A 21855-nucleotide genomic window follows, 5' to 3' on the forward strand; every position below is an offset into this window, starting at 1 on the left:
AGGATCAAATAAAATGTAAATAAAGAAACAAAATAAATAAAATATGTAAATTACTTAACCGCCCTTAAAATACTATATAAATGCTAGTTATTACAACTATTAATATTATTATTAAAGGCAAACTACTACCTGGAAACCTACAAAAACAAAAAAACTAAAATTCTAGTAAGAAAGCTATAGGTGTGACTAGGAAAATACATAGCTATTATATGGAAGCCTACACAGCTCTCTTATTGCTAATGTTTTATGATTTTTTAGTTAATTTCTAGAAAATGGAACTGTATTTTCTCATTAGTTTCCTCTGTTTTGCCATTCCTTTAAATTTTGTTCTGATCACGGATACTAAAATTCAGCCTCATTAGGTACTTACTTTGTTTCTCCTGCTCCTTCCACACACCCCCTTCCCCCTTTTTACTTTCTAGAGAAGCTCCTTTTGGTATTCATCTAGACCAATGATGACAAACCTTTTAGAGATGGAGTGCCATGACCCCCCAACAAATGCTATGCCCTTCCCCCCAGACTATGTGCCATGCCCCCTTCCCCCACCAAGTGCCAGGTGTCAACCCCCCATTCCCCCCATATACACAGGGGAAGGAGAAAGTGTTCCCATGTGAAAAAATATTGTCAGGCTTGGTAGAGGGGTGAAGAGAGCAGCTCTGCCTGTGTCCTTTTGCCTTTCTAGTAACAAACTCTGGGGGGAGGGGGAGAGATGACTACATGCTCACAGAGAGAGCTCTGTGTGCCATCTTTGGCCCCCATGCCATAGGTTCACCATCACTGATCTAGACCATACTACCACAAGTCATCTTGTATTATTCTTCCTAGATTGATTACATTTCTATTACTTAATTTCCTTCAGTTTATTAGAATTTTTGAAGTTTTTTGCTATCTTATCTTTTCCTTAGGTACCGGTATCCATTGGAAGACCTTCCTTCTCTCTTATATGGTGTTAAAGTCAGAGCACAGTCCTATGACACTTGGGTCAGTCGAGTAACAGAGGCATTATCTGCCAGCCTCAACCATAAGAAAGGTCAGTCCTCTTTCTACTAAAGCCAATAAAAGGGGATAATTTCTCTAATAGAGAATTTACACATTAGTTATCTTATATAGAATCATTTTCATAAGGGTACAATAGGTGGGATGAGACTCTTATATTTTCTCTTTTAAAATCCCTCCCAGACCACCTAGAGAAGTTTGAACTTCTTGAAGTTTGTGATGAATGAATGGATTGGCTAAGAACGAAATGGCCTTCTCTGTGGGAATGGATATCTAGAAGAAAAGTTGACATCTTTAATCTTTGGCAGTCTAATGAAGCCAGTGGTCTGCTTCTCAAAATAATAGTTTAAAATGTTCTTGAAAATACATAAATTATAAAGGGAAAGTTGAAACAAAATTATAAAACTATTTAAAAAAACAAATTCATGGACGGTAGGTGAAGAACCTCAGCCTTGGATCAGTGATCTGCATTAGATGTCAGATTCTCTTTGGGTGACGATTGTTCTCAGTATATTGACATGAAAGGCAGATTGAATGAAAAGAAGTTTCCTCACATGGGAGAAATTATAGCACAGAGGAATAAGCATCTAGTGAATTATTCTTATTGCGCTGGTAAGATTTTCACAGCTGCAACTTGTTGATACTAAAAGATAATTCACTTGTATAGAATAGGGTTTAAGAGTTTAAAATTATTTTTCAAGCTGATTTTGTAGTGTTGACATAGCTTTTTTGTTCATGGTGTAGATGTGATTGAATTGAGAGTGATGTTGGAAGATGCTGAAGACAGGAAGTATCCAGAGAATGATCTCTTTAGAAAACTCAGGGATGCTGTGAAGGAAGCTGAAACTTGTGCTTCAGTGGCTCAGCTACTTTTGAGCAAAAAACAGAAACACAGGTAGGGATAAAGAATAGTTGGCTTGTTTATGCATTTCTTTTCAAAATTTAATAATTTTTGTCATCTTTGTGCTTGGTTCCTTGCAATTAGCTCTTCAGCATTTTGCATTTGTGTTTATCAAATATGAAATGTTACCATTGCTCTTAACTTTTTCAACTCAAAGATTTAGATTTTCCTTCTTTTAGACACCATTATGTCCATAATTCTTTTTTTTTTTTTAATTTTATTTAGTCAATTTAGAACATTATTCCTTGGTTACAAGTCCATAATTCTTTAGGAAGGAAGAGACGGATTGTAACCCCCAAACTTAAAAGAGAAACTGGACAATGAATTGGTAGAGTGAGAGGCCTTTTCAAGAATAGTGGTGAATACCTATAAAAGTAAGAAAAGATCCTTAAAGAGAAAAGCATTTCAGAACAGGAGAAGGGAGAGTAAACAAAAGCAACAAGAAGATGGAAAAAAATGCAACGAATAAACATTATAGATTAAAAATAAACTGAGGAGAATATACTTTTGAAGGTGGAGAGTGGGGGTTAACATCAACAGTGTTCCAAGAAATAAATTCACAGGATACTTTCAGATTGGAGAATAAGTACATTAAAGGGAGTTAAAGGAGCTATAATTAGTTTAAGAGGATTTGATATTAGTAAAGGGACAAGAGATGTTATCAATTTTTAAAAAATTGCAAAATAAGGAGAGAACTGGAAATTTTTTTAAATGGAATTGATAAGAAACAGAATTATTCTATGAGCTGAGGAAATGTACTCATTCTCTATTTGGTAGAGAGGGTGAGGGAGTAGGGGATAAAAAGATACATATACTGTTAGATATAGTTGCTATACTGGATAGTTTTGCTTAACTTTGTCATAAGAAAGGGCTCATTGATAATTGTGTTTGATCATGGCCTCTGTAGAATTGACTGCAGTCTAAAAACAAAAGGCATCAATAATATATTTTTATTTTTTTCTTTATAATATTTTTCCATGGTTACATGATTCATGATTTCCCCCCTCTTCCCTCACTCCTTCTGGAGCTGACAAGCAGTTCCACTGGGTTATATATGTATCATTGTTCAAAATCTATTTCCATGTTATTCATATTTGCAGTAGAGTGACCTTTTAACATCAAGACCCTAATCATATCCATTCCAAACTATGAGATTGCTCATATTTTTCTTCTGCATTTCTGTTCCCACAGTTTTTTCTCTGGATATGGATAGTGTTCTTTTTCATAAGTTCTTCGCGATTGAGTCATTGCATTGCCGCTAGTAGAAAAGTATTACATTCGATTGGGCCATAATGTGTCATCATTCTCTGTGTACAGTGTTCTCCTTGTTCTCCTTTTGCTCTGATCAATTCCTGGAGGTCTTTCTAGTTCACATGGATTCCTCCAGATCATTATTCCTTTGGGTACAATAGTATTCCATCACCATCAGATACCACAATTTTTTCAGCCATTCCTCAATCGATGGACACTCCCTCATTTTCCAGTTTTTTGCTACCACAAAGAGCGCAGCTATAAATATTTTTGCATAAGTCTTTTTCCTTAATATCTCTTTGGGGTACAAACCCAGTAGTGGTATGGCTGAGTCAAAGGGTAGGCATTCTTTTAAAGCCCTTTGGGCATAGTTCCAAATTGCCCTCCAGAATAGTTGGACCAATTCACAACTTCACCAAGCAGCATATTAGTGTCCCAATTTTGCCACATCCCCTCCAACATTTATCACTTTCCTTTGCTGCCATATTGGCCAGTCTGCTAGGTATAGGTGGTACCTCAGAGTTGTTTTAATTCATCAATAATATTTTAAAGAAGCCAAATCAAAGGCCAACTATTCTGGAAGGCTTGATTACTTTGTAAGCAAAAGTCATGCAAGTAGAGGTCAGCCAATAGGAGAGAGAATTTGAATCTCTTGAGTTATTGGAACAGTGACTAGGGAATGTGAATGTATTTCTAGAATTCACAAAAAAATTTCCCCTAACAGTTGAAGTTAAAGATCAGACTTTATGGACAGAAAGAATCTACTAGATGCTAGGAAGACTAAATGTCAGATTAAGCTTATCCAGATATCAGAAATTCTTTGCCATGGTCCTTCCCTTTCCCAATTTTGGCCTTCAGCTAATATAACTAAATGTCAAAATGATACAAGATTCTTTAGAAAATAAAAACAGAATTTTAATGCCCTAGTTATTCTAAAACTAGAAGATATAAATTCATCAGAGGTGATGACTAGTGCCATGGATGTGATCTAGTGAAGCATTCTAGGTTGAAGAAAGATTCTTTTTAGATGGTATGGTATTCCTGGTGTTTGTGTACATATGATATTATTCTGATTACATCTCAAGGCCTAGAACATTATTGAATTTCACAAGTAAGATCCATAACAATTGTGTTTCAAAAAAAAAAGTTATTTTTTAGACAGCTGCCCTGGTGGTGATGTGTAGTTGAAGGGATAGTCTATTGGCTAATCTATCAGTGTGTGTATATATCTTGGACAGACATTGCTAATGCATAATTATCTAAACCCTAACTTAGATAAGAAAAGATTGAACTCTAGATTGCTTTTGGATACATTGTTCTTAAAATTTTTTTAAATAATTCCAAGTTTCTCCTTAAAACCCACCTTTCTAAAAGTTATATTAATTTTGTAATGCTATGTGGCTATAAATTATACATGGCTATAGTCTTTGAAGAATTGAAACTGAGGATCACCCAGAGGGCAGTGAAATGTGAACAGGTGTAAATGTGTGAACACATTCATTGACCCATAATCATCAAGACTACAAAAAGCTTTAGAGGAAGACTTATGTCTAGTGATTATTGTGTATCCCTAAGTGCTTAGTACTGCACTATGCATTCTTTTTATTATCTATAAACAATCTGTCACCCACCTCTAAGGTATCATGGGCTATGCTTACAGGCATGGCAGTTTTGAGGGCTTTCAACTTGAAAAGTAATATATTTTTGTTTGTTACTACAGGTATACAGACTTGCAACCAAGATAAAAACTATATTCTTGTAGAAAAATTTAGTTTCTAATTAAAGAGCTATAGAATTAATGGTGAAACTATCACTAATAATACAGTGGATTCATTTGAGCTAATTGGATTGAAAAGTTCAGTTATGTATGTTGGCTTATCACCTTTGATGTCAAAACTATCATTATGTATGGATTTTTCTGTATAACCATTGCTGACCTGTCTGAATGCTATCTCATATCATCTGTGAACTTTCTGTATGTTAATTACATAGCAGACAGAGCCCAGAGAGTGGGAAGACTAGGACCAAATTGACTATGGAAGAACTCAAGGCCTTTGTCCAGCAACTTTTTAGCCTTCCATGTGTCATCAGCCAGGCTCGACAAGTCAAGGTTGGAGTATTTTATTTCTTCTTATGGGACATTGCCCTCTTTCATTTGGAGAAACTACCAGAACAACCCTGAATGAACAAAGAGTATTTTAACCTCTGTGATTTGCCACCTTCCATATATTTCTTTTCTGATACATTGAGTGATTTTAGAGCTAGAAGGGACCTTAGGAGATCCTCTTGTTTACCCGTTTCATTTTAAAGATGGGGAAAGAATAAACTTTTTGCTTTCTTTGTTCCTTTCTTCATAAAATTACTTTTATTTGAGATCCTGAAATGAGAACTACCCTAAGAAGATATTGTTGTCTGTTTTATTAATTTTCATTCCTCTACTTTAACTTTATAGGATCAAAAATTAGTTTGAATTATATTATTTTCCCTGTCACTATCATATCAATCCCTTCTTTTTTTGTTTGTTTTTCTCTCTTTCTTCTCTGGCCCTCTCCCTTCCCCATACCTTATCTGTGAATGCCAATTTTAATATTTGTTCATAGGAGCCCAATTTTAATTATTATCTAATAATATCTACTACATATACTATATATATGCTAAATATAACAAATAGTACTTAAATGTTTGAATACATTTTAAGCAAATGGCTAGGAATCAGCCTATTGGTTTATTGCAGGAAGCAATAGTTCACCAAGTCACATAGAAGTAATAGATTATAATGGTCATTACACACAGCTGTATGCCTATAATTGTTGTACTGGATCCTTTTGTACTATAGAGGAGATGAAATTTAATTGAAATGCCTAGAAGTGACAGTTTGGATAATCAATTGCCATTTTGGTTCTAATAATTTTTGTTGTAACTTAACTTTGAATTTTCTTTTTATGTTAGAATCTACTGGATGATGTGGAAGAATTTCATGAACGGGCTCAAGAGGCTATGATGGATGAAACCCCAGACTCTTCCAAACTTCAGATGTTGATAGACATGGGTTCTAGTCTCTATGTAGAATTACCTGAACTGCCCCGGCTGAAGCAAGAGCTGCAACAGGCCCGGTGGCTGGATGAAGTGAGGTTGACACTTTCAGATCCACAACGTGTCACTTTGGATGTCATGAAAAAGCTAATAGACTCTGGGGTGGGGTTGGCACCTCACCATGCTGTGGAGAAAGCTATGGCTGAACTTCAGGAGCTCCTTACAGTTTCAGAGAGATGGGAAGAGAAGGCTAAAGTTTGCTTACAGGCTCGGTAAGTTCCTCTTGGGTGACTAATGTCCCATGTAATGGTCACAAGATTTATCAAAATGTAGAATTTGGAAGGGGGTGGAGTCAGAAAGATTCACTAAATGAGTAATTTACATGTTGTTTCCATCTTTTTCTCTCCCTCCCTTTTCTCTCTTCTGCTCTTTCTCTTTCCCCTTCTCTTTTTTCCTTTCTTTTCTCTCTCCCTTCTCTTCCTTTTCTTTCTTCCCCTTTCTCTCCTTCTTTCTCTCTTTCCCTTTCTCTCCCACCCTCTCCCTCCTTCCCTCCCTCTCTCCCTCCCTCTCTCTCTCTCCCTCTCCCTCTCCCTCTCCACTTCCACCTTCTGTCTTACAGTCAATACTGTGTATTGGCTCCAAGGCAGAAGAGCCTTAGGGGATAGGCAATGGGGGGTTAAGTGACTTGCCCAAGGTCACACAGCTGGGAAGTGTCTGAGGCCAGATTTGAACCTAGGACCTGCCATCTCTAGGCCTGACTCTCAATCCACTGAGACACCCAGCTGCCCCCTCCATAAATCTATATTAAAACTCTCAGTTGAGACTGGATCTTGATGGTTTTAGTCAATCAGAATTCATTTGACTATTATGTGTCATATATATATATATATATATAAAGGACAGTATGCCAGGTGCTTTAGGGAATATAAGATAGTAAATAATATGGTTTCAGTCTGTCCTTTGGTAGCTTGTTTGAGATAAAACACATGTGTAACAGGCTATCCTATACTACCCTATATTTAAGTGTGAAATAGGTGACACAGTTCTATTATTAATTATGATAAAATTGGAGACCTAGGGAGAGGGAGAGAGTTTTCACAGTTCATCATTGTACAGATATTGCTGTAACTGTGTATAGTGTTCTCCCAGTTCTGCTTATTTTGCTTTGCATCTTTTTATGCGGATCTTTCCAGCTTTTTCTGAAATCATCTTGCTTATCATTCCTTACTACATCACCAACATGTACCACAGTTTGTTAAGCCATTCCCTAGTTGATGGACATCCCCTCAGTCTCCAATTCTTTGCCACTACAAGAATTTCTGCTATTTATATTTTTAGTCAATTGGTCCTTTCCCTTTTTTTAAATTATCTCTGGGATACAAGACCTGGTAGTGATATTACAGGATCAAAGGGTATGCACAGTTTTATAGCTCTTTGGGCATAGTTCCAAATTGCCCTCCAGAATGGTTGGATCGATTCACAACTCCATCAACAATGCATTAGTATCCCAATTTTGCCACATCCTCTCCAACATTTATTGGCCAATCTGATAGATGTGAGGTGGTACCTCAGTATTGTTTTAATTTGCATTTATCTAATCAAGATTGATTTAGTATACTTTTTTCATGTGATTATTGTTGGCTTTTGAGTTGTTTTTTTTTAACTGCATTTTCACATCCTTTGACCATTTGTTAGTTGGGGAACAGCTTGTTTTCTTGTAAATTTGACTTGGTTCTCTGTTTTGTTTATATAAAAGCTTTTTAATTTAATATACTCAGAATTATTCATTTTACATCTTATAATGTTCTCTGTCTCTTATTTGGTCATAAATTCTTTTCTTCTCCAAAGATCTGCCAGGTAAACTTTTCTGTGTTCCCCTAATTTATAGTATCATTGTTTATATTTAAATCATACATTCATTTTGACTGTATCTTGGTATAGGGTGAGAGAGACTTGTCTATCCTAGTTTTTGCTATACTGTTTTCCAATTTTCCCAACAGTTTTTGTAAAACAGTTTCCTAAAGCTGAGGTCTTTGGATTTATTGCTATAATCATTAACCCTGTATATTGTATATTTAATCTAGTCTATTGATCTACCATTTTATTTTTTAGCCAGGACCAGACTGTTTTAAAGATTAGTACTTTATTATACAGTTTGAGATCACATTCTTTCCCTTGATGTTCTTGATCTTTTGTTCTTCCAGATGAATTTTGTGATTATTTTTTCTAGTTCTGTAAAATAATTATTTGGTATTTTGGTTGCTATGGCACTGAATAAGTAAATTAATTTAGGTAAAATGGTCATTTTTATATTCTATTAGCTCTTACATATTATATTTTTTCAGTTGTTTAAATTTAAGTTTATTTGTGTGAAATGTGTTTTGTAATTGTGTTCATATGATTTCTTGGTTTGTCCTGGGAAATGGATTCCCATGTGTTTTATTTTGTGTGGAGTTATTTTAAATGAAATTTCTCTTTATCTCTTGCTGCTGAACTTTGTTCGTATTATATAGAAATGCTGATGATTTATGTAGATTATTTTTTATCCTGCAACTTTTACTAAAGTTATAATTTCAACAAGTTTTTTAGTTGATCCTCCAAGTATACCATCATATCATCTGTAAAAAGTGATAGTTTAGTTTCCTCACTGCCTACTTTAATTCCTTCAATTTCTTTTTCTTTTCTTATTGCTAAAGCTAGCATGCTAGTACAATATTAAATATTAGTGGTGATAATGGGCATCCTTGCTTCACCTCTGATTTTATTGGGAAGGCTTCCCCATTGCAGATGATAGTTGCTGGTTTTAGTTGGATACTAATGATCATTTTAGGGAATGACCTGTTTATTCCTATGCTTTCTAGTGTTCTTAATAGGAATGGGTGTTTTATTTTGTCAAAGGCTTTTCCTGCATCTATTGAGATAATCTTGTGATTTCTTTTAGTTTTGTTATTGATATGTTCAATTATGCTGATAATTTCCCTAGTATTAAAACAGACCTACATTCCTTGCATAAATCTCATTTGGTCATAGTAAATGATCCTTGTGATTATATATTCTTTATCTTGGTCATATTGACCATATCTCTTTTTGAGTGTGATGAACATAATCAAAAAATCACCCCCCAAATGGTAAGTAGTTCTTTAAAAATACCATTAATCTCTTGTGATCACACTTCCCTCTTTTCTTTCCATGATTTTCTTTTGCTCTGATCTTTTCCTGACTCAGTTGAGAATTTCCTTTTCTACATCATGTTTCAGACTTAGACCATCATTTTAGACTGTTTGGTCCAGACTTATTTCCTGTTTAATTATAGGCTTAGAATATCAGGGAAGAAGCTTCAAGAGGTGGAACTTGACTTGGGCTTTGAAGGATAGGTAGAAAGGCATTCCTGGTGGGAGGAGTAAGTAAGAAAATATTAGTCAATATACATTTTTAAACATCATCTTTTATGTGACAAGCACTCTTCTAAATGCTGTGGAAACAAAGCAAAATAAACAAAGCAGTTCTTGCCCTTGGGTTTATATTCTGTTGGGAAAATAGATACATATCTAGTGCAGATATAGGAATATACCAGGTATTTGGAGAACTGTTAAGGATGAGTGTCTAGGAAAATGTTGGGAAAGGCTAACCATGAGAGAAATAAGCATTTTCATTAGAGTCCACCTGACTTTTGTGAATTTGGTTCATATTATCCTATTTAAGTGAACTTTCTTTTATTTAATAGGTCGTATTTGTTGCCATTATTAGTATTAATTCAGTGGCCAAAGAGGAGGCAGCTGGGTAACATGGTAGATTGAGAGCCAGGCCCAAAGATAGGAGGTCCTGACTTCAGATCTGGTCACAGATAATTCTTAGCTGTGCAACCCTCCATTGCCTAGTTCTTACCACTCTTCTGCCTTGAAACCAATGCACAGTATTGATTCTAAGTCAGAAGGTAAGGGTTTAAAAAATATGACTAAATAAAATCTGGGCAGTGTTTGATAAATTAACATGATAACAGAAAATGTATTTCTCTTAATTTTCATCTCTTTTCTGATCTTTGCTTAAAAATAGATTAAAACTCAAAAGAATGTAAAGCTCCTACATAGCTATCAAGTGATGTAGCTTTAACTATATTACCTTGGCTTTTCCTTTTATTAATTCTAGAGATGGAAGTGATTTTAGAGGTTATCTAGTCTTTTTTCATTCCTCTAGATAGGATCATATTTAAAACTATTACAGGTAAATGATTATACTTATTTAACATAGTTTAGAACTTAATGTGTAACTTCCTTGCACTAATGATGTGTGTGGATATGTGTGTCTCTACACATATATAAAATCATGAAACTATAAAGTGATATTTTGTGGTTAATAAGATTTTGAACTCATATGAATAAACCCCAGTATATTTCTAATATGTTACTTTTTCTTATTATCATGTCTGAAATTATCATGGATGCCTCACAAAAAATAGGGTATTTGTTCTGACTCTGTTTTCCTAATTTTTTTCTTCTTTTAGACCTCGTCACAGCATGTCAAGCCTGGAGAGTATTGTTAATGAAGCCAAGAATATCCCAGCCTTCCTACCCAATGTTTTAGCCCTGAGAGAAGCCTTGCAAAGAGCTAGAGAATGGACAGCAAAAGTGGAAGCTATTCAGGTAAGTACTTTGTACCAAAAGGCATGAGTTTCTTTTTCTTTCTATCTTAATACTAAATAAATACTTTGCTCTCTGGTAAACTCTTTATCTTGTTCCAAAGAGCAGTTATTCCAAACCTCTACTCAAGCCCTGCTGTATCTTGTCCCCATACTTTAAGGTAATCTCCTTAACCTCTTATTTCACTATTTGAGGCTACCTGTCATCCCAAGCAGTCCTCCTTCATACTTGTGAAAAGGATTTGCTAGTGCCATCACTCATTCTCTCCTAATCTAGTACAATCCAGTCAACATCTAAATACCTAATTTGTGTCAGGTGCTGTGCTAAGCTGGGAATACAATTAATTATTAAAATCCCAGCCCTCAAGGAGCTTATATTTTAGTGGGGGGGAGACTATACCCAAAAGGAATCAGGAAAGGGGGGATGGCCAGGGGTACCTGGTTTGGGGACATCCAGTTGGGTGGAGTTTAAACCAGTAAGAATAGCAGATATAAAGTGGAGTGAGCTTCAAAGTACAGTTTCTGCCTTCTTTAAAGGAAAGTATTGAGAGTTTGGTACTCTACCCTCTAGCTCTTTAGTTAGAGGATAGAGAAGGCTGAAGGAGGTGGTGTCAATCAGGGCTTTAGTTTACAGCATGATAATGAGATTAGATGTGATAAAGTTAACCTGAGAGAGAGAGGCAGTTTATTCTATGAAGTTGAAACCAGGTAGGGTAACTGTACAAAGTCACCTTTACTTCTTTATTAGGGCTAATTTCTTTCTACTTTCTTTTTTTCCTTTTTTTTTTTTAAACCCATACCTTCCATTTAGAATCAATACTATGTATTGGTTTCAAGGCAGAATAGTAGTAAAGGCTAGGCAATGGGGGATAAGTGACTTGCCCAGGGTCACACAACTAGGAAGTGCCTGGACCCAGTCCCTCCTGTCTCTAGGTCTGAGTCTCAATCCACTGAGTGGATTGACAGTTGTCCCTGTACCATCATTCTTAGTTCCATTTCTTCCTACCTCTTCCAGAAACTTGCTCCAACAATCATCCTTTCACATTTATCTTTAGTCATTCCTTTTTACTGAATCCTTTTCATTTCACTCCAAACAATACTTTGGGTCTCTCCAATCTTAAAAATAGTTTTCCCTTGAATCTTTTACTTTTTATTTCCCTTTCCCTTCACTACAAAATTTATTGAAAAAGCAGTCTCTATTCAGTGTTAATACTTTATCACCTGCTTTCTCCTTGCCATAAATAGTCCTATCATATTTTAATATAAAATTCTTCTTGGCCAAAATTGCTTTCTCAGAGTTTGCTGGTGACCCTGAACTACCAGCCAATGACCTTGTTCTAACTAGCAAAAACTACCTTCTGCTATATAATTTCTCTTTTGCATTGAATGATCCTCCTACCTCTAAATGCCTCTTCAGTGATTCTTCATTTTCTTTCTAATATCTGAAAGGTGAAACTCCTAGAGGAAATGTAGAAAAGAAGGCTCATGATTATAAAATATTGGGCAAGAAACTCAAGACTTTAGGGCTGCAGGCAGTGTTTAATCACCATTGCTAATTGAGGTGGACAACCAATATGATGAAAGGGTCTTGAATCCATGTCATAGGATACTTGGTTGAAAGAACCAGAAATGCTTAGCCAGGTTGAGAGAAATCTCAGGGAGACACGACATCAAATATTTTCAGGGCTTTCATGTGGAGAAGAAATTAGAGTTGTACTGATTAGCCAGAGGGGAAGAACCTGGAACAAAACTGAAATGGGCGCTTTTGAAAGTGTTCACTTTTTAGAGGTCTTCCAGCTTATTATACATGTCATTCTCCTTTCTACACTTTATAATCTAGCCAAACTGACCTTCTTAATTTTCCTTACTTAGAACATTCTATTTCCCATCTCTGTGTTTTTATACAAGTTCTCTCCTGTGCAGACCTGGAATATACTTCTCTTCAAGTTAACATCAGCCTGACTTATATGAAAACTTGACTTTTTTTTCTTCTTGTTAGTTGCTAATATGTGCCTGAAAAAATTACCTTCTCTTAATTTTGAATAGATTTTGTATGCCTTCCCTATGTGTCCGAGGCAGGATTTGAGTCCTACCTCTGAAAACAGCTTTCTAAACAGTATGTATGTCATGCTAACTTTCAGAAGCTGCATTGTCAATGTCATTATATTGTAGACCAGTAGTGTCAAATTCAAATGGAAATAGATCTCTGCAAGCTAAATACTGACCTAGAAAACCACAAAATAGTATTATCTATTATGATATATTGCATTTTTATTTGTTTTGTTAAATATTTTCCAATTGCATTTTAATCTGGTTCAGTTTCCCACTGGCTGTGAATTTGACATTTCTGTTACAGACTACCTACACAGAACTAGGAAATAAAATATATAAATATTTCAGGAAATGCAATCTTGGTATGAGTATATGATAATAATAATGTGGGACACCATTTGTTATCTGCAAAAGATATCCCTCTGTTAGAAGCAAAAAAATTAGTGACATAGATTTTGTGATGAAAAGTCCTTCAAAAGCTAGATGAATCAACAAAGGGGAAATTCTGTTCTGGACATCCGGGTATCAAGGGAAACCAATTTATAATGTTCAGAAAAAAAATAGGTAGGATCCTATAGCCTAAGAAGTATAGGGGAAGGTAGCTCAGGAGGTATAGGAAATCTTCAGGAATTAAATTCTGAAACAGAGAGAAATAATTTCATTGAAGAGTAATTGTTTAAGGAAAGTGATGTGGATATTCAGAGAATATATCAACTGAATGAAAAAAAAATTATTGAAGATGAAAGCAAGACCAGGAAATGAAAGATTAATCCAGATTGTGCCATGGTCCTATTAGAATGTATTGAAGGCAAAAATTTAAAATGGATTTCTTTTGGCTAAAGCTAAGGACAACTAAAAGGATTTTTTGATGTTTTACTATATCAAGGGATCCATAAGATGATAAATGATATCAAAGAGAAGATATAATTGCTAAATTCTTATTTTGCTTTTGTTTGTTTTTTTTTCTCCCAAGGAGAATAACCTTTTGGACTGGAAAATACAGAACAAAAATGGCTAATAGTGAACTTATATTAAAGATGAGTAGGTAGAGATAAATGAGCATGTTGTTTTTGAAGAGTTCAGGTTAGCAGGCCTAAGTGGATTGCATTCTGAAGGAAATAGTAAGATGTGATTGTTTTTTTACCAGTGTTATTTACAAGAGAGTGAAGAAGTGAAGGTGGTAGAAAGATATGTTGGAGCAAAGCTAGATAGATACCACACAACAAAGCTATATTTTTTTCTCTTCTACCTTTTCTGTTCATAAAGTCTTTTGTTTAGATATGCAAAGCTCTTGACAAATATAATTTATAAGCCCTTTTATGTTCACTTCAATCCTGGCCAAGAGACTATCTTTTTAAACTGTAGTCCAAAAATATAAATTCCCATCTTCACTACCAACTCTTTACTCCCCAAATCTGCTCTTCTCAGTTAAAAAAAATTTTTTTTTGTAAAATGCCTACCATAGAAACTGGCTCATTTTAGATACACAATAAATACTTGTTTCCTTCCTTCCCCTCCTTATTTTACATTGTTTCAGTTCCTTTAGGTTTTCCATGCCTTCTGTTTGCATCAAGTCTCATTTATTGTAGTAATGTTTCTCTTCTTTGCTATCACAAAGGTACAGCAATATATATTGTGGGGTATGTAGGTCCTTTCTATGAACTTCTTGAGGTATATGTGTAGCAGCAGGATCGAAAAAATTTTTTTGAGTCTTGCATTCTCACTCTCCCTTCCCTCCCCTATTGCTGACAGAATAAGCGATCTAATAGATTTTACATGTGCAATCATGTAAAATGTTTTCCACATCAGTCCTTTTGTGGAAGGAAACTTGAACAATAAAGCTAGAAAGAAACTTGAATAAAAATATTAAGAAAGAAAGTATGCTTTGGTCTGGATTCAGACTCCCATCAGTTCTTTCTTGGGAAGCAGATGCATTTTTCATCTTGAGTCTTTTTGGATTATTTTAAATCATTGTATTGCTGAGAATAGCTAAGTTATTCACAATTATTCATTATACATTACTGCTTTTATTGTGTACAATCTTCTCCTGTTTCTACTTACTTCATTGTGTATCAGTTCTGTAAGTTTTTCTGAAATTCTGTTCATCATTTCTTACAGTTTTTAGATATTCCATTACAATGTTCTCAGCTGCTCCCCAATTGATGGGTATCCCTTCGCTTTCCAATTCTTTGCTACCACACAAAAAACAAACAAACAAACACCAAACTGCTTTAAATATTTTTCTCCATATATTGGTCCTTTTCCCTTTCATTTTTTTTATCTCTTCAGGATTCAAACCAAATAGTGTTGCCCAAGTCATACAGTATGCACTGTTTTATAGCCCTTTGAACATAGATTGAAATTGCTTTTTAGAATGGTTGAATTAGTTCACAACTACTCTCAATTTGCCCAAATCTCCTCCTTGTTTTGTCATTTTCCTTTTCTATCAAAGTAGCTTATAGATGTGGGGTGGTATCTTAGAGTTGTTTTAATTTGCATTTTTCTAATTAATAGTGAATCAGAGCATTTTTCACTGACTATAGATAGGTCTAATTATTTTGCCTGAGAACTGCCTATTAATGTCCCTTAACCATTTATCATTTGGAAAATGACTTCTTTTATACATTTGACTCATTTCTCTATGTATTTGAGAAATGAAGCCTTTATTAGAGACACTTGCAAATTTTTTTTCCACCATTATGCTTACTGTGCCTTACCCTCCATCCTGTTTTGTCCCATTCTGTTCTCCTTTAATTATATGTGTCTGTTTTGTTTCTAACCACTGTCTCCTTCAATTTGCCCTCTCTACTATCAGTCCCCCTACCCTTCTTCTCTTATCCTTTTCCCCTCCTACTTTCCTGTAAGGTAAGATAGAGTTCTATACCCAATTGAATGTGAATGTTCTTTCTTCTTTGAGCCAATTCTGATAAGAGTTAGAAGGTTGGCAGGAAGGTCTGTCACACCAGAGTGGGGCTAGAGTACAGAACAGCACCTAGGCAGGCCCCATCCTGGCAAACCAGCATTGGGTTTAGAGCAGGGGTTCACAAACTATGGTCCACAGGCCACATGCAGCCCCTGAGGCCATTTATCTGGCCCCCACCGCACTTCTGGAAGAAGCACCTCTTTCATTGGTGGTCAGTGAGAGGAGCACTGGATGTGGTGGCACTGCAAAGTAAGGTGTCGCTTATGTACAGTACTACTTCTGGTAACATAATCCTTTGCATGGCGCCTTGTTCTGAGAGTAACTGAATGAGAATGAGGCGCCATGCAAAGGATTATGTGGCTGCACAATGGAAGATGTCAGCATGGTGAGTGGCGATCTGGGGGAGGGTATTCCTCACTGTGTATACTGCTGCCTGGTGTGGTGGTGGTGATGGACTTGTACAAGGTGTGACAGGCCCATCACAGCCACTGCTGCAGCCTCTGCTATCCCAGACAGCAGTATACAGATTTGTTCATAGTTTTTTTCATAGTCTGGCCCCCTGTGTAAAAAGTTTGGGAACCCCTGGTTTAGAGTCACCTGAATCATCAGCAAAAACTTCTGGAAGTCTCAGCTATATAATAAGGAAGCTGGACAGCTGGTTAAAAGGAGATTATAAGGGTCCCATTGTTGGCTCTGGAAGCAGTACTGTTGCATTATCCACATGCAGATCCAGGCCACAGTTCAAATAACAGTACTAGTGTTAGGACAATAATTAGTACACATCTCCACTTGAAGCCACAGGGAAACAGAAGATTCTGGTCACCATTCCAAGAGGGAAAAGAGGGCTTGTTGTTGCCCAGAGACTAGAGAGCACAGGCCAAGAAAATATTAAACAAACCTCTCTAAAAACCAGACTACCTTGGAAGAACTGAAAACTGAAAATCCCCAGAGCTAGATCAGAGACCTCACAAAGAACCCGAAGCTTGGAACAGTGCACCCTTTACTTCAGTTCCAAACCCCCAACTTTAGCAGCTTTTTAAAATTAAAAGAAAAAAAGGAGAACGGAAAATGAGTAAACAACAAAAAAAGGAAACTCAACATAGATATATTGGTGATAGGGAAGACCAAAACACAAACTCAGAAGAGGACAACAAAGTTAATACTACTGTATCCAAGGCCTCCAGGAAAAATATGAATTGGTCTCAAGCCTAAAAAGAATTAATGAAAGAGCTCAAAAAGGATTTTAAAAAATCACATAAGAGTGTCAGAAGAAAAATTGGGAAAACAAACAAGAGTCATACAAGGAAATAATGAAAAAAAGAGGAGAAAGCTTAGTAAAGGAGGCCCAAAATATACTGATGAAAATAATATCTTAAAAAATAGAATAGGCCAATTGGTAAGAGGCACAAAAATCTGCTAGAGAGAACTCCTTAGAAAGCAGAATTGACCAAATGGAAAAAGATATACAAAAATACAAATAAGGGAAAGAATTTCTTAAATGGCAGAACTGGTGACATGGAAAAAAAGGCACAAAAATTCACTGAGAAAAAGAACTATTTAAAAAGTAGGATTGGCCAAATAGAAAAGGAGATAACAAAAGCTCATTAAAGAAAATAATGCCATACAAATTAGAATTGGGCAAGTGATAGCTAATGACTCCATATGACATCAAAAAAACAATCTAAAGTCAAAAGATTGAAAAAATAGAAGAAAATGTGAAATAGGTCATTGGAAAAATTATTGACCTGGAAAATGAGTCCAGGAGAGAGAATTTAAGAATTATTGGATTACTTTAAAGCCATGTTAAAAAAAAGAGCTGAGACATAATTTTTCAAGAAATTATCAAGGAAAACTGTCCTGATATTCTAAAACCAGAGAGTAAAGTAGAGATTGAAAGAATCTGCCAACCTCTTGAAAGAGATCCCTAAATGTAAACTCATATAAATGTTATATCTAAATTCTTGAATTCCTGGGTCAGGGAGAAGTAGCCAAATATCAGAAGCAAGAGGTCAAAAAGAAACAATTCAAATATTGTGGAATCATATTTAGGAGATCAGAAGATTTAACAACTCCTAAGTAAAAGGATTAGAGGACTTAAGGAGCTGGGACTTCAGCTAAGAATCATCTGCCCCGCATTTAACTTGGACCCATCCTACTTTTTAAATTTTATATTACAGGTCTGCCATCAAGCATGCTTTACTCTGGCTAGACTGGACTACTCTATATCCTTCCTTCAATATATTTTGCACTTTCTTGCCTCTGCTTTGATCCTGTTGAATCCTTTCCCATCTTTTAAAATACCTGTTAGATGCCATCTCCAAAAAGCTTCCTATCTTTCTTTTGGTTGATAATGTTTTCTGACCTATATATGCACATTGACAGAAAATGCAAATTTACAGAATCTCATGGTTAAAAAGAATTTCAGAGACCATATAGTCCAATGCACAACTGAATTGTTATTGAGTTATTTCAGTCATGTCAGACTCTGTGACTTCATTTGGGGTTTTCTTGGCATAGATCTTGCAGTGATTTGCCATTTCCTTTTCCAGTTCATTTTACCAGATGAGAAAATGGAAGCAAATAGGGTTAAATGATTTGCCCAAGGTTACACTTGCTAGTAAGAGTCTGAGGTTAGATTTGAACTAGGGTCTGACTGATTTAGGATGTGATGCTTCATCTATTCTACTACTACTACGTAGCTGTCTCAACTCAATAAGAACTCCATTGATGGCTTACCTGATGAGATGTACCTATTTAGCCTTTGCTTGAAGGCCCGAATTTAGATCTCACCTTAGACACTTAATTAAGTATGTAAGCATGGGCAAATTATGACCTCTTTTGGCCTCATTTATCTAATCTGTAAAATGAGGATAATTTACAGTGCCTTAAGGATTGCTATGAGATTCAAATAAGATAATGTATTTAGAGTATTTTGTAAATGTTAAGGCACCATATTTTTAAATTTTCAAATAGTGATAGTTCAGCCTCCCTAGATTTGAGATTTTTAACTTGCTGTGTGTGTTAAATGATCTGCAGAGACCATAAAAGTGACATAGCTTAGGTATCTAAGATTCCAATTTATAGTGCCTTTCAAGCAGGCAACATTTCCAGGGGCAAATAATTAAATTAGAATGGAATTTTAAGTGGGCTTAGAATATCATAGTAATTTTTTGAGTGAATTTATTATCTCAGTGTTAAGCATTAAGACCTTAATTAGTAAAATTCCTCTCTTGTGATGAAGTTGTTTGATTAAGGCTACCTATGCCCTTGATTTTTCTTTGAACTATGAAGACGACTTCATTCTCTGGTGTAGAAAGATAGAGTAGATGAGGAACCAAGTAGAAATTCAGGAATTGAGTTGTGTAATATTTCCTTAAACAAAATTAATTTCTTATATTTATGTGGTGAATTTCTTAGATAATCCCAATTAGAATGTTGTCAGTGTTTGTATTGATTAAAAGGTATCTTTATCTTCTTTAGACTCTGGCTCTGAGATCACTTCATCCCTTCATTCTTTTAGTTTCTTTCTGTGGTACTAAATCATATCAGAAATGACATCTACTCAGCTTTGTAGGGTGCAAGATTTTATTGTAGCATGGGGAATCTTGAAATACCATGTTATTGTGTTGATTTCAGCTCATCTGGTTCACATCCCTTATTTAATACAATAGGAAACTGAGAAGTAGAGAAAGAAAGTAACTAATATATTTAAGTTTTGATCTGTGCTCTTGTCCATGTTGGTATATCCCTTCACTGGTATAGATCACAGTCTATTTTTGCCTCCTCATCCTGTATAAGTCACCTATGCTGTCTTGGAAGTCTTCCACTTTGTATTTATCTAATCTGTTTTAGACCTGTGACATCATTTCATTAGAACTGTGCATTAGCCATCTCTTCTTTTTACTGCCTGATTAGCTTATCTCCTCTTCTGCTTATACAATTCTTATATTTCACTCCCTACCATGTACTCTACAATCCAGACATACTGGCTTCCTTGCAGTTACTTGCAGACATCACTTCATCTCTTGTTTCTTTGCTTTTGTGTGAACTTTTTCCCATGTCTGGAATCCTTTCTCTCCCTACTGCTGAATCTTAGAATCACTGACTTTCTTTAAGACTTGGTTCAAGCATCATCTCTTCCAGAAGGCCTTTCTTGTATTTCTCAACTGTTAGTACTATCTCTTCTAAGTGTACCTTACAAATCTTATGGATATATCTTGTATGTTCTGACATGCAGATGCTATCTTTTCTATTAAACTGCTTCTTGAGAATAGGAACTACTTTTTTTGCCTTTCCTGTGTATCCTCATTGAGTAGTATTGTGCCTGGCTCATAGTAAGTAGTTAATAAATGCCTGTTGATTGATTTTGATATCTTTTAGGTTTCTTTATGTGGCAACAAATTATGCCTACATGGTGTAGCTAACATGCTAACTTAAAATTTTAACACTCAAGTTTGATTACTTTTTTGTTCCACTCTGATTCTACTCCAATATGAGTCAAGTCCTTTAAGGAGTTGAGACTCTGCCTACCTGCTTCTGTAGGCACAATTCATAATAAAATTCTTTTTCTGGACAGTTTTTCCTGACTCTCCCCTCCCCTTTCAATACCCAGAAATATTTTAGTAGTCTCTTTCATAGGAATCTAGCCTAACTCTTTAATTTGTTGTACTTCACTTTAACTCATTCCTTTCTCCCTAATCATGAACCAATGAAAAAAGAATTTAAATCCCTACTAAAGCACTGTAGTGAGATTTCTTTTTACCTTTCATCTGCTTCCCTAGCTATCTTCTAGTGATGCTTTCTTTCCCTACCAATTTTAGCCTGAACTTGCTGTCAACCCCATTCATTTGGATTCTTTGTTTGCAATTTTGCTTCATGTAAAATACATATATTTTCTAATTTATTTCATCAGTTATAAATAATAATATAAGTAATTTATTCCAAACTTTTTGAAAAGATTTTTCAACAATATGCCATTATACTAAATGAGAAAATCTTAACTTTTTTTTTTAGAATGGTAGCAACTATGCTTACCTCGAGCAGCTGGAAAGCTTGTCTGCCAAAGGACGTCCTATCCCAGTACGACTTGATGCACTGCCCCAAGTGGAGTCACAGGTAGCAGCAGCACGAGCATGGAGGGAACGGACAGGAAGAACCTTTCTTAAGAAGAATTCCAGCCACACACTATTACAGGTGAGCAGCAGTATTGCCTGATGGAGACAATGTTTTCAGCTACTTTCTTTGGGGGTTCAGAATCTAAAAGTTTTGGGTACTTTAAGTTTTATTATTTTGGTGTGAAATATGTTCAGGGACAATTTTTTTCCTCATCTATTTAAATCATGTGCAAAAGAACCATACTTATTAATTTCAGACATTAATATGAAATTTAAATCCTCCAGCAATTTTACTTACTACTCTTAATTGTTGTTGTTTAGTTGTTTTCTTCATGCCCAACTCTTTAGGCTGCTATTTGAGGTTTTCTTGGCAAAGATACTGGAATGGTTTGCCTTTTCTTTATCTAGCTCATTTCACAGATGAGGAAATAGGCAGATAGAGTTAAATGAGTTGCTCAGGATCACATAGCTAGTAAGTATCTAAGTCCAGATTCAAACTTAGGATGATGAGTTTTCCTGACAACAGGCCTGAGACTATTCCATTTTGTCACTTTGCTATTTCACTGCCTGCTGTTTTTAGGAATATATTCATATTCTTTTTAGTGTGGCAGAGGAGTGACTGGCCTGGCAAATAACTTATGTACTTTGATTGACCTCTAACTAAAAAAGGTCTTATACAGGGATAGAATTCCCTCTCAGTTTTTTTTATTCCCTATGTCCCACTTTTTCATGATTTTTTTAAAAGGTACTAAGTCCTCGGACTGATATTGGTGTATATGGAAGCAGTAAGAACCGAAGGAAAAAAGTAAAAGAACTAATGGAGAAAGAGAAAGAAAAAGACCTTGACCTTGATCCCCTGAGTGATCTGGAAGAGGGATTGGAAGAAACCAGAGATACAGCAGTGGTGGTAAGGAGTTCATTTGAGGAATTCTGTGTTTAAAAATATAAT

At 35.5% G+C, this 21855-nt stretch overlaps 1 protein-coding gene across 7 annotated transcripts in view; it reads left to right on the forward strand.

Annotated features, from left to right (window-relative positions):
• Positions 1-21855, forward strand: part of KDM5A (lysine demethylase 5A) — a 133195-nt gene that overhangs the window by 51139 nt on the left and 60201 nt on the right. For 5 of the 7 annotated variants that reach the window (XM_007503792.3, XM_016425964.2, XM_007503791.3 and 2 more), the window contains 7 exons: positions 906-1030; positions 1741-1891; positions 5141-5258; positions 6098-6453; positions 10683-10821; positions 20806-20985; positions 21652-21813. In XM_007503792.3, the coding sequence (XP_007503854.1) occupies positions 906-1030; positions 1741-1891; positions 5141-5258; positions 6098-6453; positions 10683-10821; positions 20806-20985; positions 21652-21813 (1231 nt within the window). The remainder of the gene's footprint in view (positions 1-905; positions 1031-1740; positions 1892-5140; positions 5259-6097; positions 6454-10682; positions 10822-20805; positions 20986-21651; positions 21814-21855) is intronic. The other 2 variants (XM_016425965.2, XM_001373078.4) reach the window with 1 other exon arrangement.

Source organism: Monodelphis domestica, chromosome 5 (assembly GCF_027887165.1).
Source record: "Monodelphis domestica isolate mMonDom1 chromosome 5, mMonDom1.pri, whole genome shotgun sequence".
NCBI classification, from domain to species: Eukaryota; Metazoa; Chordata; class Mammalia; order Didelphimorphia; family Didelphidae; genus Monodelphis; species Monodelphis domestica.